At 37.8% G+C, this 27,455-nt stretch overlaps 1 protein-coding gene across 2 annotated transcripts in view; it reads right to left on the bottom strand.

Annotated features, from left to right (window-relative positions):
- Nucleotides 1-3,221: 3,221 nt before the first annotated feature.
- Nucleotides 3,222-27,455, bottom strand: part of ADCY8 (adenylate cyclase 8) — a 117,882-nt gene continuing 93,648 nt past the window's right edge. For both annotated transcript variants that reach the window (XM_014882146.2, XM_088179377.1), the window contains 8 exons: nucleotides 26,089-26,178; nucleotides 24,576-24,748; nucleotides 21,704-21,785; nucleotides 17,125-17,283; nucleotides 13,296-13,442; nucleotides 7,625-7,717; nucleotides 5,298-5,412; nucleotides 3,222-3,796 (listed from right to left, as the gene is read on the bottom strand). In XM_014882146.2, the coding sequence (XP_014737632.1) occupies nucleotides 3,309-3,796; nucleotides 5,298-5,412; nucleotides 7,625-7,717; nucleotides 13,296-13,442; nucleotides 17,125-17,283; nucleotides 21,704-21,785; nucleotides 24,576-24,748; nucleotides 26,089-26,178 (1,347 nt within the window). In that variant the 3' untranslated portion in view covers nucleotides 3,222-3,308. The remainder of the gene's footprint in view (nucleotides 3,797-5,297; nucleotides 5,413-7,624; nucleotides 7,718-13,295; nucleotides 13,443-17,124; nucleotides 17,284-21,703; nucleotides 21,786-24,575; nucleotides 24,749-26,088; nucleotides 26,179-27,455) is intronic.

Here is a 27,455-nt window from a genome sequence, read left to right on the forward strand (position 1 = left end):
AAAAACTCCTTCACTGCCCTTCAAACCAGCACTTGCTACAGGTATAGCTTTTTGCTAAAATATAGGCGAGATGGTTGCAAAAATGCACTTGAGCACTACAAAGTAACGATTTTGGTACAGAAATGTTATCCAGACTGTCAATATTCCATCTGCTTTAATGATTGAGTACTTCAAAGCATAAGATGCCCTTGATGCAGTTGATTGTATGTTGCTTTTCAGAGAAGAAAGCTGTGGGTTTCAGCCTGTTTATTTAGAAATCATTTAAGAGCTCCTGACATGGAGCTTTGCTGAGGAACTGAGGTACAAATTTCTGAGGAAGCCGCCTGCTACTTTTTGTGTCTGTGTAGAGTACATTTGTAGAAAGAAATAAGGTGACATCAAAGAGTATAGTCAAATTTTGCCAAGGCTTTCTTCTCCTAATAGGGAAAATCTATGAACGTTCTCAATATTTGCCAGCTACCTTGGCTGAAGTGTTATATCAAGGCAATTTGCTTTCATTAACCCAGGCATCCATGTTTCATGGGATAATTACTAGGTGTTTATCTTTATAGGTCATTCTTGTGTGAGCAAGATCCTTTGTGATCCTATCCTTTGTGAGCAAGAAACCCTGAAGATGGTTGTGAAGGAAAGCTGAATACACTAATAGTACCATAAAGTCAGGGAGTACAACCAGCAGACTGAGACCATAAATAATATCTGTGCTCCACAGAAAACAGGTGCTACAATGAGAAATAACATTGCTGAACCTATAAGGTCACCACATACGAAAGGAACAAACAGTGCAATTGCTGGGGTGACAAATAGACAGCAAGTGTAGAAAAATAGTCTCATGCAGGGATTTACCTTCTACAGTAAAAAGTGAAATTCCTCATTAAAGAATTGTTCACGACAATGAGCTGGTTTAGCAGTAATGAGCTGCTTTTGCAAACTCTTTATCTGGTCAACACAGTCTCAGGCTTCACTAGCCATTGATTTTTCTTGGTAACACAGTTATGCTAATGGGGATTTTGAGAGGAATACCAGAGAAAGACATCTGTGTCTGATAAGAAGCAGGAAATTTGGGCCTGTGCTGAAGAGCAGTGCAGTTGCCTTCCTAACTCCAGTGTCCAATCCTGTTATCCAGTTAACACCTTCCACTCACTGTGAATTGTCATTGCAGAGGCAGTGAGAATTAGAAAATCGGAATTAGAAAAGCTGGGCTATTAGCAAGAATTAAGTATTTAGAGGTTTAGAGGACTAGGAGAAGTGAACCCATCCAGCACAAAAAAAAAAAAAAAAAAAAAAAGCTGTTAAGGAGAGGACAGCTGTTAATGTACTGTTTAAACCAGCCAAAGCTTCCTTATTTAGTGCTTGAAATACCACTGTAAATGTGAAATTAATTTAAATGCTTCAGATAATCATCACTTCCATGTCTTCATCTCCTACAGTATCAGCACTTGCCTAGGTGAGCTCAAGGGTTTGACTTTCCACTCATGGCATAAAAGTGATATTCGTGGGGACTGAAAGGAGTAATACATTTGGAATGAGAGCTCAGTTACTGGTTGGAACATCACTACATACAACATTTCAGACGGCTCATTGCTTTCTCTTTTCAGACCCACTATTCAGTGATACAGCTTTCTGTTGAATTTACCTATCTTTCTTATTTTCTATTTCAGAATATGGCCCTTTACTGATAAAACATTGCCCTATAAACCCATTCATTGGTCACTTTACATTGAAATGCATTTTTTAAAATCTCATTACAATTAAAAACTTTCATGTTTTGTTACCTCTTTTGTTAGTAAACAGTGGTGTTTTGTAAAATATATTAGTCAGGATGTTCTAGCCATCTTCTATATTGGCCATCTTCTAAAAATGAGGCTAATCCACCAGCAGTGCTCCTAAGAATCCCGAATTTTTATTAAGGGCCAGGTAAGAGCAGCCTGCAAAAAGCAAGTCTGTATTTACAAAGAATCTGTATGTTGCAATGTACTGTTTGGTCATGGTTCATCTGGGGATTGCTGTGTGATTACAGGTTCTGTTCTTCTGCCTGATTTACTTTAAAGACAGTATTTACTGAAACAAGCCCAGCTCCTTTGAGAACAGACTTGATGAGAGGTTCATTCGTGCACTTTACTGCCCAGTGTGAATCATGTCATGAGAGCATATACAAACCTATATATTTACTCTTTCCAAGCTGAAGTTGAATAGCCAGTCCCCAAAAAGTTAACCTAATTTTGATGCAGGGCTTGTAGCACTGAGGTGTGGCCTTGTAGCATCTCACTAGGACTGGCAAACAAATAATTTAGGGTATTCTCAGTCTTGGCTTCCCCTCATCTTGGGGCAACTGAGTGGGAGCTTAGCAAGGAGTTTTGTCTCCTGCTGTACTTCAACACACACTCATTTTACAGCCTCAGAAAACCCTTGCTTTGGTGACAACTCAGACTAGTGACAGGGTTAAGAGCTAAGCTCTGGAAAACAACCCCAGGGAATCTGAGTAGTTTCTTGACTGTACAATTGATTCAGCTGTAGGCTCCAGTCATGTCATTCAAGATGTAACTCTGTTGTCTATTTGTCTGTGTCAGTCAGGACACCACGGTGTATTTGAGCCCTCCAAACACGACTGATGGATGTGCCATAAGGCCCCCAGGAGAGCCTTGACCTCCTGACATGGGTGCAAGAGGTCAGCTGGACACCAACATACAATTTAACTACAGTGCAGTCACCCAGATGTGAGGAGGATGCCTTAGTCTATTTTAAGAGTGAACCTAATGGAATCTCTGAGTTTAGGACAAGATTCATCTCTTCTGTCTTCCAGATCCTCATACCTGGGTGGATGACACACCTTAAAACCCTTTGGTTGTATTGTCAATATTTTTCCTGTAGTTATGGGATGAGGCAACTACCTAGATTATATAAATCTTGAAGGCAATTAAAGGTGAGAAGAACCTACTCAATCTCCTTTTGTTTTGCTTTCGTCTGAAAAATGTGGACAGTATTTTCTCCTTTCGCCATCATTAACTCTCTACACAATTCATGTTCTAAATTCCTCCAGTCAGGGGTTTGTTCTTTCAACTTTCTGCAGGGAGATGACACAGCAGAGTGATGGCCTACACTTGCTGTGTCTGGACATTCAGATGTTAACCACAGCTGGCTGGGGAGAGTTGCTGGCACCATTTGTTAAAATATAGGAATTTGAATCTCATCAAAATATCACACCAGAAAAAAAAGCACACACCTTCTAAAAAAAATTAAACCCTTTTTATTTGTATATTTATTTTTATATAGAAAAGAAATACAAAAAACAACCCCACAAACAATGCTGATTATGGCAATTCAGTTTTGTCAGCCCCCTCTGCCTGGGCTGCTGCCTCAGATCCACCGGGAGTGAGCAAAGTCCTCCGGTTGTAATGTCCTTTTATGATTCCAGAGTTATTGTTCTCATTAAGAATTTGCTTCTGTTTTTGCCTGTTAAGGGACTGTACAAGTCCTAATACAACAGCTGCTAATGAATACTGTCCAGTCAGTTTTCTTGGTTGTAGGATTAGAGGATTTGGTTGAACTCTTCCTAGAAGAAAATATGTTTTGATTTTTCCTTCCTGTTCACTGATACCTTTGACATAAATTTCTCCCCGGTAGTCGAAGGCAAATCCCCGGTCCTTCAGGATCAGATACGTTTCTTCAGGCACTTGTATTCTGTCACTAACACCTGTGCTGTCCATTCGACTTGCTAAATTCACTGTTTTGCCCCAGATATCGTACTGGGGTTTCTTAGCACCGATAACTCCTGCTACGACAGAGCCGTGGCTAATCCCTAATTAAAAAAAAAAAAAAAAAAGAAGAAAAAAAAAGAAAAAAAGAGAAGATAAACGGTGTACTGTAATGACTAAAACCCATATTTGCACTTAAGAATCAGATGAAGCCTTGTTCATATACATTTATCTCCAGGCTTAAGAAAGAGCTGCATATCTAGGGAAATTAAACAAAAAAAAATCTGCAAAAGCTAGAAAATCTGAAAAGTAATATAAACAGGTATATTTTATGGGACACCCATATCAGTGGAATCACGATACTTATATGTCATCTGTATTCTGCACATTATTGCCAAAGCTCCTGAAAATTTATTCTCAGATAGTAGGAAAGGTTTCTTGTTGAGGGCAACTTTGTTAGTGCTATACAGTCAAGAAATTGCATTCTTATGTTCCATGAAGTGAAAATATTAAAGCATTTGGTGAAATTATTGAAAGACTGCATTTTGTAAGATGTATAAAAAGACAAGAAATTTTTTTTCTATAACAATGATTTAAGAATAATTTTAGTAGAGTGTAAAATATCTTTCAGAAAAATAAATATGTTTTTTAGTTTTTTTAATCTTCTAATTTTTTTATTTTTAAATTTTTAATTTTTAAATTTTAAATTTTTAATCTTTTTAGTTTTTTTTGGTGATAGAAATATTATCAAATAGTCTTGCATTCATGCTCTATGAAATCTTCGCATGTGGTCCACACTTACTAAATGTGGATGCCTGTTCCTTGAGAAATCTTGGGAACTATGAGCCTTGTGTTCAAAACTGTTTGGAAGATCAGATAGTGATGCTGTGACTGATGAATATATTTCAGTTTTTCTATGGCAGGATTATCTATAAAAGACATGTCCCTTCCAGGTATGTGGGTTTTTTTGTTTTGGTCAGTGGTCCATTCAGCATGAGAAGTCATCAAATTTACTCCTGCTATGTGCCATATATTCAGGCCATTTTTTAATGCTCCATTCCACTAGCCATGTTCCATCCATAACAATAGCTTATCCATCACAGAGAGAATTAAGAGATGCTGCCTCTGGTCAGGTCAGAGATGGAATTAAATATTTGTGCAAAACAGAAGTACTGATCCCAGGGTTTAGGAGAAACTACTTTTGTCCCTTTGCTGAAGAAGAATATTATACAGGGAGACTAATTAGAGACTGTGTGAGTATCAGTCTCGGGGTTGGATTTAGGTTGTCCTGTTCACTTTCTGTGTTATATCTCTGGGTTCTTAGTACCAGACTAACTAAAGACAGTAAATTAATTATGTTCCCCATTCACAATTCACTGAAACTTTGAACTCCTCCAATCCCCAAATCAAGGTCTCTATTCTGCAAATGGAGTATTTCATATTTTTGACTTTGCCTGGGATAAACTCAGTTTGAAAACAGAGGATACAGTACTTGGGCTCTCCTAAATTGTGCATGTCCTTGCAATGTTCCTGGAGTGCACTCAATGGAGTCACGTTCTTGCAGACAAAACCCCGTTTTAGCTCTCCTGTTTGAACCACGCTTACCAATACGGAGTTCAAAGTTGTTGAACGAGTGCTTGTTGATCTCCTGTATGCTTTCATTCAGAGCTATAGAGAAGTCAGCCAGGGCACATAAATGTCCCCATTTATCTTCACATTGCTGAGGAAAAAGTTATACACCAACATGTTAATAAAGTTTTGCATTTGCCCAGCTGCCACCCATCCCTACAAGTACCAAGTGTTTGCATTTGGAATCTGGGCTCAGCGTTCTAGATGGAAGAGAGGTACACTGCTATTAATGGTAATTGTTCCCATTATATTATACTTGTATAGCTGGATAGAGAGCAGCTTAAAGGGCAGGAGAAAGTAACTTTCTGTCAACAATCTGACAGGCAATCATGAGAATTAACAAGGCATGTGAAACATGTCTAAGCCTGAGAAAGGAAATATAGAGAGCATTGAGGTTGCTCAGACTCAAGGGTCAAAATCAAGTGAGAACATGTGCACATGACCCATATAAGCAAGAAGTAGAGTGAAAGAAGTGAAAGGTGTGTAATTCTCCTTTGCTGAAACTGTCACCTAGGAAAAGCATCAATTCAAATGCTCTCAGAGATGTAATAATGGCAGGAACAACAGGGCAAGCCAGGCAAGCTGGGGTTGGTTAAGGGAAAGAGGAAAAGTTCTTCTGTAGTTCATTAATTTCCATTGCTTAGGGCAGGCGAGGAGCAGGACTGGGCAACAGGAGCACTCCCTGCTCCTTCCCTTCCATTTTCATTCCTACAAAGCAGTTGATATATAGATGGGGACCAGCAGTAGGTTTTAGCCTTCCTAGACCACCAACAGAACAGATGATGGGGCAGGGACTCTCAAGGGAGGCAGCAGAGTGAGGAACAGCTGTGGGCTTGGCCCAATGATTGTGTGACATCTTCTCATCTGTTCTGAAACAAGGTAATTCTTTCTTCAAATTTCTAGTTCATAATCTCTCCCTGGGTCATGTAGTCCATCCCTTTGCAGTTTTCACCATCCTCTGTGTTTAATACTGAACATGAACATCTCCTTGGCATCACCCTGTTCTGTTCACACCATGCTTGGTCCTTATCCTTAACTTGCTCTGTTCACAGCATGCCAACCTCCCTCAGCAGCCTGCACCTCTTAGGTGCTGACAAGGTGACAGACATGTACGTATGACAAGTATATTTAAAACATGCATTAAAATTCCATTAAAATATTACAGTTCAAGAAAAGAGAAGAATTAATCAGTCCTGGAAAGGCAGTGAAGCTTTTCTCCCTTTGAATTTTTACCCCCATCAAGAGACAAAGGAAGTGATTAGGAGCTGTATACCAAGTATTAGGAGCTATAACCAACTATCTCCCTGGAGTTCTATCCTTCTTTGCTCATGTCTACACAGAAGCATTTTGACAATCAAAATTCCCATGCATATCTAGTTTTATGGATTTCTAGCTGTCAGCATCACTTGTTACTCTGTAGGCGGGAGATGCTCAGCTAGTTACACTCCATGTGTTTTATAATGTATTCTTAACAAACAATGGAAATTTTCTGGTTTATAAAGCTCATGATAATCTGGCTTCTGCTTTTCAGAAGTTGTGATCAATCAGCCTGTGACCGATCAGGGGCAGCACACCCTTTTTGTGCTGCTCTTCCTGGGGACAGGAACCAGCTGCCAAAGAAACAGATTTCAGGAACAGATGACTCCTCATTGGATGTATTTTAGAGCCTCATCTAATTTGTTTCCAGGCAAATTCTTGGGTGGAATTATGAATGGATTTCTCTCATCTGTCTTATGTGAGGCTTATGGCTGTGACTCTGTGTGTGTGTGTGTGTGTCCTCTGTGACTATTTATCCCCTCAGCTTGGTTTGCTTGTTCTTCAGTTGAACTGATGATCTGCTTTCTTTTTGATGTGTAGTTATCATACCGTCTGTAGACCGTCTGTATCAAAAAAGAGTATAAATGCAGCATTATACTTGCATCAGTATGCTATCAGTTAATAGATCCTCTCTTCATTGATTATTGGAGGTTGTCAGTCATGTTCCTGTCCGAGTTACTGAGGTGGCTTTAGAGTATGTCTGAAGATATGGATAGACCTGATCTAGATTCACATTGGTGTGACTGAAAGGAATTTTTTTTCCTATAAACCTAAATTTGAGGAAAGAATCCATATGGTTCTTGTTCCAAGCACAAGATGGCATTTCAATTCGTCAAGAAGTGCAACTGCTGTCTGCCAGGAGCCCCGAATGTCTATTTTATTTTAGCAAAACAAGTTTTATGAACAACATAGAGATAACATATTTTTGAATACGAATGGTCAGAATAATCACAACTTTTGCTTCTTAAAGAAAATTATCCTCTTACCTGTTTTTCCGGTGATAATCCTGACACGGCCATGTATGTGCTGCCAATTGTTTTAATTTTTTCAATATCTTGAAATCTCTCTTCACCTAGTAACTAATACATATGTAAAAAGAAAAATACTGTTACTTCTGTAATTCCGAGCTCAAAATGCTTCTAAAGATGTGAGAATGTATCTTTACAGTTGTGGTATCTTCCAGTGGCACACAATTTATTCTGGGTTCTGGGGAACACTGATCTGGAACTCTGGAACATCATCTACTCACTGAGTGCATGCAAGCTAAGTTGTGCTGTTTGGTAAATTCCACAATGGATAATAAAAGACATGCACATTCCAGCCTAAGAGAAATGCATCCAAGTCCTGCATTTCCTGAGGTATGATCACTGAATATCAGTGAAGACAAGCTCTGTGTGTATATTTGTGTGAATAGAAGACTTGATCACTTAACAGTGTTCCTAAAAGTCGACTGGAGGAACTCAGTTTGCAAATTAAGGGCTGCTACAGCAACAACTAAGGTGGTGAGATCAGTATTCAAGAACAGGCTGGCTGGGGCTCTGAGCAACCTGGTCCAGTGGAAGGTGTCCCTGACCATGACAGGGAGGCTGGAACAAGATGATCTTCCAACCCAAACCATTCTATAATTCTATGATCTTACACAGTCAATGGATGGAGGTAGATGCCTCCAAAGAAATCCTGTAAGAGACCAAGTCCTCTTATATCTCCTGCTTCCCTCTAAGTGTGAGACTGGACACCAGCATGTCCATTGGATCATTCAGTCTATACATTTGTTATGTATTTTCCCCTTCTAATAAAAATTCCAAGAACTAAACAGGAAATGGTAAATGCCTCTATTTATTTCGGATTTGCTATGGCTGTTAAGTAGGTATAAAGAACTTGTCAGATTGAGAGTCTGGAAGAGGAAGAATAAATTTAGTTGAGTGACTAAAGCACTGAATGAAGTGGGAGTGAAAGTTTAGTCCCTATTCCAAGTCCATGTTTATGGTTTAACTTAAGACTTTCCATGAAATAGAAACCAGAGCCTTACATTCCTTGAAAGACCTTAGCAGAGTTCAGGATGTGGATTCTATAAGTGATAACAGAGTGTGGGATACACGTATTAATCACCTCATCACAGGAAAATGTTTGTTGCTAGTGTTAATGCCAAGCACCCTGTGAAACTTTGTAATAAGCTGCACGGTATCTAATAAATTTAGGGATCAACGTGGTTACAAAGTCATGTGAGAAAAAAAGGCACTTCATAAAAAAAAATAATTTCAAACTTTCAATTCTAAAGGCTCGATTTAGTTGGGGTTTAAAAGGAAAAAAGTCTTTCTGTGGTCAGGCAAAAATGTAACAAAATATTTTCCCCCTTCTCTTTCTACACTGTTGTACATTCTTTTTTCCATCATATGAGTTGGAATTTCCTGCCCACTAAAGGGATTCTTTCATTCAAAGGGAGAAACACACCAAAGGCATAACATGAAATATCCCCTGGCACTGGAGTGACCCCAGCACAGGCCTTGGGAGCTTTGCTGTGGGTGTGCAGATATGGCACCATCTGTCTCTAATGGGAGGCTGCACGGAGGGAACACAAAGCCATATGCTTAATGGCTCCTTTCCAAGCCAGCAAAGTCCAAAGATTTAACCTGCTTCTCATTTTTCTTCAAACTGCCAGAACAGCCCATTGTGTACCCTTCCCTCTCACAAGGGCAGTTCTTCCAACTGCTCTCTTAAAGAAAAAGATAATTTCCTGTAGCTCTGCCTCTGTGAGCAGTCTGAGAGCACCACGTGTGTGGGCAAGGGGAAGGAAATGGTCTTGCTTGAAAACAGTCCATATTTTAAATTCCAGATGGTTGCTGGAAGCAACAGCAAACAGCACACTAATTTAAAATTTATAATACATATCTAAAATTACTCTTTTTAGGAAAGAGTATTGGCTGTGATGCAATATAGAAAAAATGATCCCATGTTATGTTTTTTTTCTCACTCGTTATTGTTTCCAAATCTCCTGTTTGCTTCTTTTTGTCCCCTGCCTTATATGGCCTGTTCAATAGCTTCTTTCCTTCTTCAAATAATGGTCTATTTACTAATTACTTTCTTCATGGTATGACAAGATGATGGATTTTGATTTTGGGGAAAGATATTCCAACTCAGTCCTAAATCAGCTGCCATTTGTTAAAACAATTTAAATAGGCTGCTAATTTAACATGATAGTCCAGGGACACATTTTCAAACACTAGAATGTGGTTTGTATCTAAAAAGAAACTAATGGCTTGATGCTGCAATTCATGTACAGCCAAGGCTCTATGGAGGTCAGACCCTGGGATCACATGTACAAAATTGTACAAAAAAGAATATTGCAGGATATGGCACTCAACTGCAAAGTAATCACAGAATCTGAAAGCAAGATCCAGTGTTCAGTTGAAAACTCTGCTGGTGGCAACATATTACTATCTGTTGTGATATACACTATGTAAATCACTGCAGTGATAAATAAAATGCAAGAAATAATAAAAAAAAATCTATGAACAAGAAAGCTCTTCTGAAAGCAAAAATCCCAGCTGTAACATTAATATACATAAGTGACAGATTATAAAGCCTAGAAAGAATATTACATTTAAAAAAATTCCTTCAAGACTCATAATACCTGCAGAAATGTTATATTGTTAATTTTTGGTCTAACATCTCTAAGAAAGGGAATTTATCTCTGAATGTGTCTAAGAATTATAGTCTTCTAAATAACAAAGAAATATAAAAGTTCAATGTTCAAATTTGTTTCTTTTTGCCAGTCCAGAAAGTACCACCTCATATTCTGCCTCAGCCGGCAGGAAGACTGGATAATTTGGAAGTCAAAAAACTAGTGAACCATGACGGGAAAAGAACAACTGACTGAAGGCTGTATTTTGACAATAGTCGACCACCTTTTCTGCAAAACTGACTTTCTGACCACATTCTCCCACTCCCTAAGATAGACCCAGTCACAATCTGACTCCTCTGTGGGCAGCTACCCCATGCAGTTGTCAGTGATAGTTTCTGTTCCAACATTCACTATTTATTTACTATTTTTTTTGTAACTATCTTTGTCTCTCTAACATAAATCTATTAAGTGGAAAGCAAAGTAACAGGTCCAGACTGTAACCTTGATGTGTTGCATTAACAAGGAAAACCCTCTAAAAAGAAGAAATAACCCAGATTTCCTTCTCGTGTCCCTATCACATTTTCCAACCAGGTCAATTTGTATTTTTACCACGGCTTCTATTCAGAAGCATCATTTTGGCCCTGTAGACAGATCTATTATTATTATTTCTGTAAGGAAAAGAGGCAATTCACAGCCTAGAATCTGATCTGAGCTTAGGAACTCAATTAGTTTTCTAAACATATATGTGCAGTGTGATCTAGAGAACTCTTGCCTTGAAAACCTCCAGTGGCTTGCTCCAGAATGTGAATTTTCTGACAATGCAGTATGGGAGCTGTCAACCTTGTGCTTTGGGTGTCCCAAATCACCTGGGATGTACAAATGGCATCAGGTGCATATGTCCTACACTCCTGTGCTAAGATTTCTACATTAAGTTATCTCTCCAGAGGTGTTCACTTGATGCTGAGAAGCAAAGTTTCCCCATGGATAACAGAGCTATTCTGCTCCTGAGCTGCACATCTGCACATTTTGCTCCTGGGACTGTATTGGAACAGCAGGCAATCTTGGCAAGGAACATAGGGAAAAAAAGAAGGAATACTGACATCATATAGTGTCAGTCAATAGTTACATGGAAACATTGCTAGCCCTGAAACATTGCGCCTGGAATGATTTCTGGTTCCTTTTCCATGGATAAGGTTACTCCTTTCAGTTGCTCTGTCTGGCATATCACTTTTCAGATTGCTTAGACAGAGTAAACTAATGACATGACCATGCTGCAAGCAGGTTAGCAGTCAGCAGGGGATCCCATAATTTCATTTGCTACCTGTACCAAGAACATATCTATTCTTCAACTAAACATGTCTGGGACATAATACAGTCTCCAATTAGGTCCTTTATTAATTACAGAGTAGGTGTTAGGAGCCTGAAAGTAATATTGTATTAGGGTTTTGATTAAAACTTTGTCTTCAGTAATTGCCACAGCAGCAAAGGAATTTTGTTGTGAAGATTACATGAATGTGCATGACAAAATATCTTAATGCAAAGACTATAGCTATGAATTAATTTAAGTTCGAGTGGTAATCATTTTAATCAGATCTGGAAATAAAAACAAAACTATTAATCAAGAAGCATGCTGACAGCTGTGCTAGATCCTGGAGGTAAGAAGCAGGCATTTATACCCATGGGGAATGCATTGCAGGAGCTTAGCAGGTGACAGAGTTCTTCTCATGAGGGGGAAATTTTGTTCTCTGTTAAAATGCACAGGAAAATGTTCCCTGTGAATTCTTCTATTTCCCACTCGTAGTTTTAGTATCTCACCAATTATATGGATAAAATCTCAATTTCAGGGTCAGTGATCCTAGCCTTGGCATATTCTTTATGAGCAATCACTCATTCCCCACACAGGTGCCCAGGATGGAAGTCACAGATCAATGATACCATATTTTCTCCTTCCCTTTTCTATCTGGACCATTGCAGTCTGGTGCATAGGTCCAATCTCATTGATAAGTAGAGGTGTTTCCAGTTCTACTTTTACCACTCAGGGAGCTCAGGAGAGCAACACACTCCTGAAAAATGCCTGCAGTATGGAGGTTAAAATTCTCTCTGCTAGGTAATTTTAGCAGTACTTTTTCATCCTTCCTAGTTTTGAGATATTTTTTAGAGCTCTTCTTTGGCCTATGCTTTGTCTCCTTTCTTAATTCCTGTTGGTCTCATTGCAGGACATGATACCACCTGTCTAAGGTTCCTTACAAACTACTTTGCAGAGCATGTAAATTTCTCCTGACTTCCTCTTCACTTACCAGGTTTTCTTTGCTTCCACCTAGCAATAGCTACACTGGGGATCTGACTTCTCCTTTTTGTCTTGTCACTTTCTCAGTTACTTTCCTGAAATTAACTGGACAGAATACCTAAATAAATTCTTTTCCCTTTCTGTGTCATTTCCATTAAATAAAAAATCCCTTCACCTCTAAATTCTTCTATGAAACGAGAACCTGAACTTAATTTATCTTTCTATAAAATTACTAAGCAGACAAGTGTCCTCGGTTCATGGCACCACCACCTTTCATTCTCTACCTAACATTTTCTTCTGAGCTGTGTGCTTCACATTTAACTGGACACTGTTTTACCCTTTAATATTCATTGAGTCCATTCAACCAACACCTTTAAAGCAACACCTTTACCTGTTTGTATTTAGACCACTATTTTCCAGAACAGTTGCAGATTTGTTCATACTTCTTTCTTCTACAGAACTAAGTATTTTCTACTTTCAGATACTCTGGTGAGGATTTGTGCTTTTATGGCTGTTTATACTTGAATATTGCTTTCAGTCTCTATCTCATTAGATCATTCAAACCAATGCTTGGCAGGATGAGGGGAAAAAAAAGGAAGCCAGACAATTGTGATATGAGCAAAAAAAAAAAAATAAAAAAAATCAGAGAACTATTGGAAGCAAAGTAATTACCAAATTTTATAATTTAGGATGACATATTTGCCATTTGGAAACTGATAGTTTAAACACTATCAGCAGCTGGTATTACCTCATCAAAGTCTGCAATGATTTCATTCAGTAAGCGCAGACATTCTACTCCTTGGTTGTTCATCTCAGTCTGAGAATAAAAGTCAGCAAATCCAGGAATAGAAGCAAACATCACACCAACAGCATCATAGGACTGAGAGTATAATTCCTAAAAAAACAATGAGGAAAAACAAAGTGATAACTTAAGGGAGAAAATGTAATTGGCAGCAATTAAAATAGGTTTCTTAATTTTGCCATGCATAATACCTTAACATCTAATGTTGGTATTAGTATATTAAGGGTTAGCCAAGTCCAACAGGAGGAGGTTGACAGCTCTTAATGTTTTTATTGCAGATTATAGGCAGGGTTTTCCCTTTCTTTGAATGACTACTCTTTCTCCTTCTCAAGTCAAGGAGCTACATCAGCAAAAGTGAAATAGAAATTTTGCTTTTGATTTATATGGGGAATGACTTGAAGATATGAAGTATGCATTGCCAAATACAACTACCAGTTATCACATTTTCTGGTGGATAATTTGTACTTCACACTACTGCAGCTCCTTACAAGTTTGCTTATTCCCAAGTTTTCAGAACACCCTTACTGTCTGGTAAACTCTGGTTCTCCTAAGGTGGCTGTGGAGCTCTTTGATGGCTTGGGTCTGGGAGATGTTCCTGCTCTTAGGGTTTGAAAGGAGGGAGAAACAGAAGTGAGAGTGATAATGGAGTTACTGGGGAGATCAGAAAGCAGCTTATAAGGGATCAGTCACAGAAGGTTATTGGGATAAAGTATGCCCTGGAATAAGCTCCCACTTATATTTATATAATTCACTCTGGTACTGAACGACACATTTATTTATTGAGGGGCTTGTGCCATTGCTTATGTAAAATGTGGACAGTTCCTGCTTGAACTAAAGCTAAGTTTTAGATAAAAAACTAATTTCAACTTTAAAGATTCCAAGGAGTGCTACCACAACTCCTGGTAAGCTTTTCTTTTGTCTAATGTATATTACCTTTAATATATATTAATATATATTACCCATCATATGTATTCTTCCTTGATTTTTTTCTTGGCTTTAACTTCTGTAGTTTTACTTAATGGTGGACACCTCCATTTCTGTTTATGAACCTTTCTTATGTCGCTATGACTTCAAGTATTTTTTTCTCAAAGTTCTTGTTAGTGGCTTTAAGAAATTCTAATGCTTTGGTTTCATGATAAAAAGATTTACTGCTGGTTGCCATACACTTGACATGAACAATTCAGGCTCTTCTTTCTTCATCCTGCTTCTCCTTAGAAAAGCATCCTGAACCTCTGCTCTGCTCTTTGATTTGCTGCTAATGGTTCTACTTAACCAGGCTCTTTTACAATGTGTCTTAGAGTAAAAGTGGGAAAATTCTTCTAGTTTCCAAAGCCACCACAAAGCTTTAATTGAGGAAACATGATTGATTCCCTTACTGCCTCACCCTTTCTTTCACTGAAGAGCATCTTCAGGGTTGTGGAAGCCATACTTTAAGAACATTCTTATTCCTTTTTGTGGATATAGAAAAAGGTAATACACACATTAATTGTTGGATGCTTATGAAAGAATTGACAGTGTGTGCTAGGAGAAGTGTGAATACACTCAGCCATACTCTTGTCTTGGATCATGAAGATAGAAGACAACTGCCAGAGCCTTCAGTTACTCCATTTTTCTATTTTTGGTAAGAAGCATAAGGACAGAAATAATACATCCATAAGAAAATGCTACAGTACACATTTGGGAATTCATTTTTTTTTGAGAGCAGAGAAATTAACTTAATGGCCAGACATGAACTGCAGGATTGATTGCACAGAAATCTGGTAGATCTTACTGTCTGCCAGCTCATGCATAAATCATCCCCAAGTATAGTTACTCTGGAAATTGCCTTACAAAAAGCAGGGGTGGTGGAATTTAATTCAGTGACAAATTATTGAAGCGTCCGCAGTGATCCATGGGGCATCTGCTTGCTGCTGAAGATTATTATGTAGATGACCATACGTGAATGAAAGTGTAAGATGGGAAACTTAATCCCTGAAAATCCATACTGCAGATATGCCAGAACACACTCCTGGCTGGTGTTGAGATCTGCTCCATTTGAATGAAACATTTTAACCTGGTTGCTTTCACACTCCCATTTTCTTATGTACATAGGAGGGTTTCTATGGCACTTTCATACCTGCAGAGTGTAAAATTTCTCAAGAGTGATTTCTAAAGTGCCTTTTCTTGTAGCTTCTCACTGTGTCATCCTTCCTTAGGTGATACTTGAAATCAGAACACAATGATTCCTCATTGTGCAGTTTAATTTGTCTGGCTACATCCACTTCCAAAATGCACAGTAGAAAATTGTAGCCTTAATTCCTTTTTGCTGCATGATCAGTAGATATGTCAGTGCTGGCAAGGTGAATCTTGTTTCATTCCTTCCCATTATAAAAGATAATTCCAACATTACATGGAAAAAAATCCAATTTCATCATACAGTACCTTAATATAAATATATAATATTATAATATACATTTACTTTATTTCAAATAAGGAGTAAGGGACTTACTGCTGCTTTCAAAAACAAATTCTGGACTTTCCTTTATCCATCTTCAAACTTCATTTTAGGAATATTCAGAGATTTCATTATCGTGCTTTTCTTTGTGTACTGCAAACACTTTTTAGGAACATAGCCACAAAGTATGTCTCTGAAATGAGTGTTTTGTTATCTGCCACAAACAGGCAATTCAGGGGCAAAATGAAATGGCAAAAATGTTCTCTTGTGTCTGAAGATATGAGAACCTCAGGTCTGTTGCAGCTTGCTCCTTCCATAGTCACTGTCAGGTCTCTAATATTACTCCTACAACACTGGACTATCTCAAACTTGCACAGACATTCTGTTAAATTCACGTATCTTTTTTATGAATAGTAGATTTTCATAATCTCGAATACTAGATTTTCACAGACTCATAAACTGGAATAGATTCTGAATCTCATTTAGTACAGTTTGCTTTCAAAGGAGGACCAATTAGATCAAGTCTTTCACAGTCCTCTGCCTTCACAGAATCACAAAAACACAGAATCACAAAATTACTGGGGTTGGAAGGGATCTCTGGAGGTCTGGGCCAACCCCCCTGCCCAGGCAGGGTCAGCAAGAGCAGGATACACAGGAGTGCATCCAGATGGGTTTGGAATGTCTCCAGAGAGGGATATTCCATGAGCTCTGTGATCAGCCAGTTCCAGGGTTCTGCCACTCTCTCTGTGTAAAGCAGTTCTTCCTCATGTTGAGGTGGAACATTTTGTGTTTTAATTTATGGACATTGGTCCTTGTCCTGTCCTTGGCCACCACTGAAAAGAGCCTGGCACCATCCTCTTGCTACCTGCCTTGGAGATATTTAAATTCATTAATGAGATCCCTTCCCAGTCTTCCCAAGTCTCTCCTCATAAGAGAGATGTTCCAAGCCCCTAATAATGTCTTTATAAACACTCATTAGGTGCTTGAAGACAACAATGAGATGCTCTTTCAGTCTTTTCTTCCTAGAGTTGTATGATCTCAGCCTCTCCTCACGCTTTAGGTACCCCAGTCCCATAGCCATCCTGGTGATTTATTGCTAGAATATTTCTGTGTGTGACCCCATATGTTTCCTTCTGGGGAGTCTGAACACAGAAACATCACTCCAGATGTAGACCTAGAACCTTTACTTCAAAACATGAATATTTTTAAATATTGATCATATACCAAAAATTATCAATGTTTGTGCAATGAATCCTACCAAGAAATAAGTTTCAGCAATTTCCTACTAGATCTATTTTTCTTTGACCAATTAGACAAAATTATCAGAAAAGTGACACATACTTCATTATCCCGGTCCTTCTCCAGGAAGTGACGAGCGACATGACTGGGTAAAATATTCCGTAGCATGTTTTCATTGTGCTCCCTAAGCTCCTTCATTTCATTGATTTCTTCTTTTGCTTGAACGCGCCACAGAAAATCCAGCCTTGCTGTGTATTCAAGCTATAGTTTCAGAAAGAAAAATGAGGCAAAAATAAAACCTGACAAGATAACAGTAGAGATTGTATTGCCAACCTGGCAGGCTGCTCCTGCCATGTAACCACCTTCAGTCCTGCTGAAGATCTTTGAAACAATTTGATTTTCTTGCCAGAAAAAGAGATTATTTCTTTGCCTTATGTACAGTGAGAATCTCAGAATAATCTTGAGCAAAATAATATTTGTCATATTACTGCTATGGTCAGTGGATATAAACTGTCACCAAATTATTTTCTTTTTAGGCATATCTTTATTATTTAGATAATGGAGTCAGACAGGAGATAAGGTATTGGCAGGTATTGATACAAAATAAATACATTCCCCTTTTCATAAGTGTTTTCAAATTAAATGAGAAAATTAGCACAAGGTTAACTCTAAACTCTTGGCAAGAATGTCCTTCTCAAGAACGAACATCTTTCAGCAAAATTCTGTATAACAGCCCAAAGTACTCCCAAAGAGAGTGTCCAAATCTGTGGCAAAAAATTACATAGTTCTACTATTGGGACATGCAGTTATTTGCAACTTTAATATTATTAAAAAAAAGTCAAACATGCTATTTGTCATCCCCTCAAATGCTCTGTGCCTGTGTTTTGGGATCAGAATCTACAATCACAGTTTATAAATGCAAAGTCTCACTGCCTGATACCCACAGGTAAAAACTGAAGTGAAATGATTTCCAGTCTAGTGTGTCCAGAACAAAAGCTGCGCACAGCAGAGCTTATACATGCATACATATATATGCATTGTTGATATATATATATAAATTCATATTCATTTAAGTATGAATGGCAGCTGTCTGCTAGCTGAAGCAGGGAACATGTTGAAGCATCGTGTCACTTGCCTGAGAGGCACATGTGTGTCAGCACATGGACAAGCCCAATACTGCCAGAGATTTTGTGTGCATTACACTGAAGCAGAGTTTTAAGCAGATTTCAAGGCAGCTGATGCTGTAGCTTGCACAAGGGGTGACTTATGAAGCTACAACATTACTGAAAATGATGGAAATATATATATATATATATATATATATATATATTTGTAAACTGGAAGAGAAAATATGTTTGGAGGTTTGAGGTGCTCCTACTCCATATAATAACACCCAGCAAAGAATTGTATTATGCCATCAAATAGATAAATATTATAATTCTGAGAGATATCAAAAGGTGCTGGGATAGAGGAATTTTTTGTACTATAATTCATGTACCAAACTAAAATAAAGGAGCAGCCTGCAGTGGGTGGGAATGACTAAGAGGAGGTTCAGGCATTGTTTAGTGACTCATCTTGGTCACAGTTTTAGACAGCAGCAGTCATGAATGGCAAACTCTTCAGGAGAAAAAAAGCAAAGCACTTTGCAAGGGACCTTATATGTTGGCTGTACTCTAGGGAGCTTTCCTTCCTAAAAGTGCCTGTGGCTTGATATAAACTTCCAAAGCCTGTATGCAACTGGGCAGTGATTTACTTGCCCTCTGGGTGCTGTAGCCAGCTTTATAAACAAACTTTTTTTCTACTGATATGTTGGTCTTCTATCTTGTGATGATTAATTCCCTAAATTAATGGCAACAAAAGATCCTATCATGAAAGAGTATTTTAAACAATTTTTTCAACATTTCTCACTTTCCTTTGCCTTTATTTTATGCTAGAAGACAGAGCCATACCAGATAACTGACTTTTATCTCTACCAACTAACTGATAAGAAAAAATTAACTATAAATTTGCTATGAGTTCTAAAGGTATTTCAAAGATTGACTTCAAATAGGAGCTGCTGCTGGATTTTGAGTTCTTTGATGCTCCAAGGTATTTAATGCTATTACAATAAGAGCTTGGGAAAAAAACTGTGGTAGTTTCCAGAGCTGATTTTTTATGCTGCTCTACAGGGAAATGTCACATTTTTAAGCCTAGCTTAGAATAGCAGCAGCTAATCTTTACATTTTAGATAACATCATTCTGGTTATTTATGTTCACATTTTAACATTAAATACTTTCATCATCAGTGGACTACCAAGATAACACTGTCATCTCAGAAAGAAAGGAGTGATATAAATGAGATTTGAAAATAAAAAATATTAAGAAGATGCTTTGCTAAGTTCTTATATTTGCTAAAACGAAAAGAATTGTAGGGTTGAGTTTAAGGTTAGTTTGTTTGATTGTCTAAATAAATATTTCTGAATTTAAATGCCAATGCATCCATGTTTCCCTGCCCTGATATGTAGCTTTAAGAAACACTTCTAATTACAAGAGTTAGTGAAGAAAAGAGAGATGTATTACACAGAAAGCCTAACATTATGTCCTCTACATGTTGCACAACCCAATCTCTCTGCAGACAATTGCCACATGCAATTATATTAAATCTAATAAGATAGTACCACACACCTTTTTCTCAAATTTAATTTTAAATTTTTGGTGCTAAATATAGCATTAATTTTAAATCACAATGGATAAAAAAACAATAGTCAATTAATCAAAAACTGAACGTCCATAAATATTATCTTACAAAAATAATCCTTTTCAGTAAATCCACCTAGAATAAGACAAATTTTAAGCTATTCTACTTCAGAATACTTTTGCAGCTTGTGAGATGGGAAGATGTGCTGGAGGATAGCTTAATTGGACTTAATGCACTCTTCAATTCACACTTTTGAAGAGTTTATTTTTTTTTAATGTGGTTTGAATGGAACATATATATATATATATATATATATATATATATATATAATATAGTTGGCAACTATACAGAGATCTTTAGGTTAACTCTATAATAAGAAGTTAAACAATTCAATTAAATGTTCCTGGACTCTGTCACTGGATGCTGTTAAATTGATAGACTGGCCTTATGAATCATTTGGGAGAACATGCAGGACTTAGCACATCTCAGGGACCATTTCCAAGGGCAGTTTTAATGCAACCATCCTGTTTTATGAACCAAGAAAGCTTAATAAAATGGAAAATAACTTGTGCTTTTCTTACAGGCCTCTGGGCTGGAAAACACTCTTAAACCATATCAGACTTTTGTAGAAGACAGATATTTACAGTCAGGATTGGGATCCTGAAGAGCATTGCCTGGATTCTGCCTAATTCTTACTCCACCTAAACTCCTTTAGTGTTGTTTTTCTTAGTACCTTGGCTGATTCCCAAGCCTGAGATTTTTATCATGACATATGTTAATAATCACTGGGAATACTAGAAAGCTTATCACAAATTTCAGTTGTTCATTTCTTATTTGTTCCATGTTTCTCCTAAGTGGACTTTGTCTTGATAAAGATATGTCACAGTTCATTATTTTCCGTCAAATTTAAATCTGCACATTGTGCAAAACTCATTTCATCCATTGCTTCCCCTTCTCACTCATTCCTCATTACCTCGAAAACAAGATAAACAGTAGAAAAATTAATACAATATTTAGGTGTTGGCTTCTTTTTACACTCCTGTGGAAGGAATGGAGGCTCTAACTTCCAACACAGCTTAGAAAGTTATTGTAATAAAGCGTATAATATTGTCTTATTTATCACAGCATCATTCCTCTCTTACTGCCTCCTTCCAGGGGGACTGAGAAATGCTGGAGTTTTTCAGCCTAATGTTCTTGAGGGGAAAATCTTAGGCAAGTCAACAATGTCTAAAGGCAACTGTGGTTGGTACTTTCTTTAATACAGTGTGCCTCAACTCAGCATGTTTGATACCAGAGCTCGAGAGCCAGAAACACTGTGGAGAAAACACCCTGCTTCAGCTGGTTGTTATTCAACACATTTATTATTTTAAATCTAAATTTGCCACAGTTCTCTCTCCCTGTGCATTGTGTATGTATTCCTAAAAATATTCAGTTTCTCAATTCCATCTCGAAGATATCAGTCCTAAAGCTCTGAGACTCCTAAATCCTGTTTAAGATCTAGGTCCATGTGACAGGATTCTTATAAGTGGTCCATGACACAGATGAGTATGTACTGGTGCTTAACCCAAATTTTCCTCATTTCCTCGAGTCTGTTGTTTTTTCTTTATAAACATAATAAGCTATTTCACCGTCATTTCATTATTAACTGGTTTTTATTCCCTGTCTGTATTTTGGGTTTATGCCTACTCAAGTGCACTGAAGCTGTAAGGTGCCTCTAGAACTGCACATGTGTCTAAAATAATGGTGTCCTGTTTGTTCCTTCAAATAGAGAATGAAATATAATTTGAGTATTGCTGAATAGAATATTGCACATGTTCTTTGAGAATGCTAGGCAGTGTCAGTTGTGGGCTTTCTTTAATCAGATTCTGCATATGGTTTTATTAAATTGTGAAAGGTCATGTGCTCAAGAGGGTAAAAAGGCAGATGGTATTTCAAAAATAATTGTTGTCACATCTTGTAATTGCAAGGGACAAAGAGAAAGGTTGAAGAAAATGTTTGCATTACCTGTTGACCATGATAAAACACAGCTAAAAGGAACATTGCCATCAGTAGTAAAGATGCCTCCTTTGTACCCAGGAAGTCTGTGCTGGAAAAAGAAACCAAACACACAACAAAGTAAAATACAGTTATTGATTTGTCAGTGTTGTAATTGTTCAGAAGTTTCATTTCGTAATTTTTGTTGTTCTTTAAAAAATCCACTGTATTTGAAAATTTAATTTTTCAGTAATTAGTTCAAGAGAACTGGAGTGTAATTGCAGAGCTCCCTATTTGGAAACACATCTTAAGTAACTAAATTGTAGCCTACAGGAGGTACACAGGAGGTGATGATCTTTCACTTTCAAATGTGATATGCAAGCTGTGTGCCTGTCAGTCTCTTCCTGGGAGCTTGGTAACAGCCCCTGTGGAGTGCAGGAGGCAACCTGGGGGGAAAGGTTGAGGTGGAGCTGACAAAGGGAAACTTTCAGGCTGTGAAAGTAAAAGCCTTGTGAATAAGGCTAGAGATAAAGGGTGATTAAATATCCCCATATTGTGAGAAGAGTTTGGAGATGACAGGAATATAGCGTGGATTAAAAGAGGACCAAAGAAATGGCAAACAAGAGCCTGGACTGGTTTTACTGAGCTACAAACAGGAGACCAGAAAAGCCTGTGACAAGGGAGGTAAAGGAAACCCTTGCAGACCACAAGGAAGCAGAGAAGATGAGCCAGGCAGGTACTGGCTGAATGAAATCTGCTGTATGAAATCACTGAGATGCTGTGTATGCAGCACAAAGAAAGTTTAAAATAAAATTAAATGGGTTAAAAGCAGTAATGGGGGTTTCAAATATTGAGAGAAATTACAGTTATGTGGAAAGATTAATAAAACCTGAAGAAAGTATCTCTGTTTGTCAGGGGTTTTTTTAAAAAAAGCATGTTTCCCAGGGAACAGACAAAAGAGGTTGGGGAACTGGTAGAGCCAAACTTAGAGTAAAGCAAATGAGATAAAAAAAATTGGAGGTAAATTGAACAGGGATACTTGTCAATTATTTTGTTGAAGGGGGATGAGAAAGGAAGTTGTTATATGGTGATAAAACATTGAAATTTGAAAAAAAATAATAAATGAGGACCAGAAATTGGAAAAGGTTTTGGGACAGTCTTTAGTCTGCCTTGAGATCTAAGAACAAAGCAAAGTCCAGATACTGGATCCGTTTTCCATAGTAATGTTTAAAGAAGTATTGGATGATATTTGTCAGAGAAGGACTCCTATGACAGAGAAATTAGAGAAAGAAAGAGCAGAACTTGAGACTAAATCAAAAGGAAACTTTCTAGTGAGAGAGATAACCGAACTGACTTTGTGGTCCTAATGAATTTACTGTGCTGGAAATGTGCTGCTATGGGATGAGTCATCAGTAGAGAGCAAGAGCAAGCAGGAAGTATCCTTGTCATCTGCAAATATGCTGGAATTCAAATGTTTCCTATTTTGAAGTTGCCCAAAATACAACCTCCAAATGAACACATTCCCAAATAATTCCTTGTACACTGGCTAAAGACAGGAGCTTTAAAGGTCTTAGTTATAAACTCACTTATAATAAGCCTTGCACCACAATTGCATATTGTGGTGTTGTAGCTATACCCACCACAGCTGGATGAGTTTTGTAAGGAGTTGCAAACCCTTTCATTCAAATAATTTATATAGCTAAAAAAACCCAAATAATTTTCAGGGCACACAATCTTGAACTTCATTCTCCCTAATATCAGAGCTTAAGTTCATACCCTTATTGTGAGAGTGGAGCAGCTCAACTGATTTCCCTATGTCTTGAGCTACTCCAGGGAATATTTCTGCCTCTTTTTCACTCTTCTGTCATAGCAGTCACTAGAGAGTTTCATTGACACAGGGAATAGAGTCTACTTAGAGTTCTTCAAGATTTTCACACAAAAGAGATTCTTTGCCATGCCTGGTTAGTGACAATTGTCATGATTTCTACTTCTAGTAGCTAAAGTATAGCTTACTGCCGTTTTTCAGATTTGGGGTCTGCTCTGGATATATGATATGTCTGTACAATTATAACTAGCATTAGAAAAAGGAATTGCACCCCAAATCTCTGGTACCTCTCTGTAGGAAGCAAGTAAGGAAAGATATGCATGCAGAGCCTCGCTATGTGTAAGGATGTGGCTGTTGTGAGAATTAATTGTGCTGCAAATCCATGCTTTTCTCTCACTCTGAACATCTTCACTTACAAGCACGAGCAACTGCAATACTACACTGGTCAAGTATTAAAGACTGAAGAAGTGTTTTCCTGAATGATTTAATTTACTGCTGCTCTAGATTCAGTTATTGCAGCACTAATTACACGTCTGACTCTGCAAATCACTGTGGTTCTTCTGTTCTTCTCTTTAGTTCCTCTTGCTGGGAAAGAAACCTGAGAGGAGGAGGAGTGTGTCCTCCAAGCACTCTCCTACGAAACAGGATCACCCCTGTGTTCCTTATAACTTTCACAACTGCACATTATTTGTTTGGATTTTATTCTAAAAAACCAATTGTTCACTCCTGCTTTTTTAAACTGAGGGGAATTTTTCAATTGGTATCTCTGGAGCTTTCAAGAATAGAAATGACCAAGGTATGTGCATTACAATGTCTATTTTTAGTTAACATTGATAGACTACAGGAGACATAAAAGACAAATCATGGTCAATATTTAAATTCCCTCATGAAATGAACATTTTAATAAAAAGGCTTGAGAAAGAAACAGATTATAAATCATTTTGAATTAGTCATTGCGTGTTACAATGATCACTCCATATTTAACTGTGCTGCTATCCAATACACTCATACTCTGGCAAGACTTGAACCATCACCTTAAGAAAAAGCAGTTCCTGAAAGGGGGCTGTGAACACTTACTCTCCATTGTGGTTAAAGTTGTCATATTGCAGAAAAAGGGAAGCATAGATGGTCTCAGTCAGCAGAGAGTAGATGGCAATCATGATGAGGAGCACTGCCAGCTTCAGGACAGAGTTGAGGCGAAGAAAGACTGCACAAGTCACCATTGCCAGCACACCAGTGAAGACAAAATACTGAACAGAAAACAGCACTGGTTAATTTTGGTGATCAGAGGTAAGCATCTATGTAAATAATCAAGTAACCAGAAGTATGAAAGGATTATTTTGGATTTCAGTGCTCAGCTAAGTCCTAAGTTCTCTTCGGGCCCAGGGCACTTTGAAAATAAGTGTTTTGCTAATATAAAATATGAAATTACAAATTCTCTTTTTCATGGTACCTCCATGTCAACAGAGGTAATTTTCTGTGCCTTTATGGCATTTTCATTGCATTATAAGGGAAATGGCATCCTCTATAGTTAAAAGAAGAAATGGAGAGATGCTGCATGCAGTAGTTTGCTACTAAAAGTCTACTGGGAGAAAACAATTTATATTCCTTTGGAGTCAAAATCTCCACAAGACACACAAAATACTCAGAATGGGAAAATCATATTTCTACTTTAATTCTTCCCATGCTACTAAAGAGAGAAGATAAAGCCACAGGTTTGGACTTTTTTCCCTTTTTTATTTTTATTTTTTATTTTTTTTAATATTTATGATCTAGCTTGGTTACATTACTCTCTTAAAATGTGATGCCTGGAAGTTTTATTCATATCTTATTTTCTAATATTTTCATTGTCTCATTTTTATCAATGATTAGTCATCTGCCAAATGCAATCCTTGCAGCTGATACTGGATAGAGAGAGACAATCATGGTCATGAGCTGTTCAGACTTAAAATAGCAACATCAACACCCTCAGTCCAAATGTAATTTAAATTAACTCCAATCACATCTTTAGGAGGGAGAGTATTCATTTTTTTCTGGGTTCAGTTTCTCTTTAGTACAGTTTCTCTGTAGGAAAGTCTGCACCCCTGCTGTTTAGAGCACACTGCTGGCAGTATCATGACACTGCCATATGACTTTATAAGCAACATACTTCTCTTACTACACATGACCAACACATGGATTTTGTTGCTTGCTTGCTCATCTTAGAGAAGATTTCTTTTCTTTTTCCTTCAAAACCAATCTTAAAATAACCACAGGAGTCTAACTACTGTTTTTGTCATGTAAGTTTTGCTCTCCATTACATTAATGCAAATTAGGTAGTGTGGTATATTGCACCAGGTTCATTGAACCATTGCTGGGTGTGTTCCCAGCATAAAGGTTCTCTATAAAGATCAATCTTATTTATAATGCCCCATTAGATCATAAGGTTATTTCCTTCTGTAACTAGCCTCTGTTTTTTCTATCAACACATGGTGAGATGAAAATATTTCCTTCTTCACAGTGTTGAGCCCATGACTCCACCACAAGGTAGTGGTTGCCATATAACCTTAGTGGATCCACATCTCAGATTCAAAAGTACCCTCAGAAATACCTCAGGACAGGAACAGATGTCTGTAAATGAAGCAGAGGAATTGAAGGTCTGGTTCTTCAGGGCTATTGGTTTGTCAAAATCACACCATAGCTGTGAAGAAATAAAACACAATCAGGGCTATGTTGTGCACTGGTGACTAGTTGCTTGTCTGGCTGGGTTCAGGGGTGGGACTGGCTGATCTGCTGCTCTCCATGCCAGCTCCTCAGCTGGTACCAAGGACAGAATAAATGGACAGTAAGCAGATGTACTGTGGAGGTGAAATGGAAAAGGAGGAGGTATTTGTGCTGCAGATATTTAGCATCTGAATAGCCTCCCTATGCTCTCTTTCCAGAGCGGAAAGATGAGCTCCTCTGGGATTTCCAGAGGACTGATGTTGGACTCTTAAGAAGTACCTCTCAAAGAGCTTAGAATTTGCTATAAACTATAGAGAAAATTATTTAATTGGGAGCATAAAATCAGATTAAATGTGTGTCCTTTCTGCAAGCTGTTTTCATCTGCTGTGGATAGTTATCCTTTTGGATATGGGAGATCCATCCTTCATTTTCATGATATCACACAGACTTGGTTTTACCAAAACGTGATGTAGTCCCAGAATAGCAACTGTGATGCTTAGAATAGAGGGGAATAAGAATTAACTCATGAAACAATGGTTCTAATAATGTAATTTTTTTTTTTTGCTGTTATGACCTGCATTCATTTCAATGGTATTTCCAAACAAGAGCATTAGATACAAAGAAAATAGCAGCGTTGAGTTGGAATGCATTACGGTCTTAGAATTAAGGAAAAAAAATCATTAATTGTTTCATGTTTTGACACTTAAGGCAGATGGAGTCTCCTATCATATATATTTATTTATTCTGGATGATTTTAATAGGTCATGCAATCAACCTGGTGTCTACAAGCTATTTAGAAGTCTTTTTTCCCAATAGTTAGAGAATTCATTTAATGAGGCCCAATTTCTTATAATTAAATTCAAATTAATTTTGAACTTGGGACTCTCTTGTTTGTTCTTTTAGCCACTCAGCCATCTCTGCAGTGCAGTGCAGGAGTATTACCTGTCTGGCTGTGCACTCTTCCATGGCACCAGGCAATTAATGGCACCTTCTGAAAATTTATGAGGTATAGAGCACCTCTCTGCAGGGCAGAATGTCACAAGGACAAGTACAGGTGTTTTTTAAAAAGACTTTCAGGATCAGAAACTTAATTTTATAACAATAACAATGCAGCTAAGTCTCATAAGACTCATTTGCCCTCCTGGTGAAACCAAAGCTTTATGGATCTTCTTAGAAAGGTCTGAGTCTTTGACCTCTCCAGTTGGCTGCATTTGAACTCAGTGAGCACACAAAGCTGCAAGGCTGAGATGCATT

Source organism: Sturnus vulgaris, chromosome 1 (genome assembly GCF_052056855.1).
Source record: "Sturnus vulgaris isolate bStuVul1 chromosome 1, bStuVul1.hap1, whole genome shotgun sequence".
Classification (NCBI taxonomy): domain Eukaryota; kingdom Metazoa; phylum Chordata; class Aves; order Passeriformes; family Sturnidae; genus Sturnus; species Sturnus vulgaris.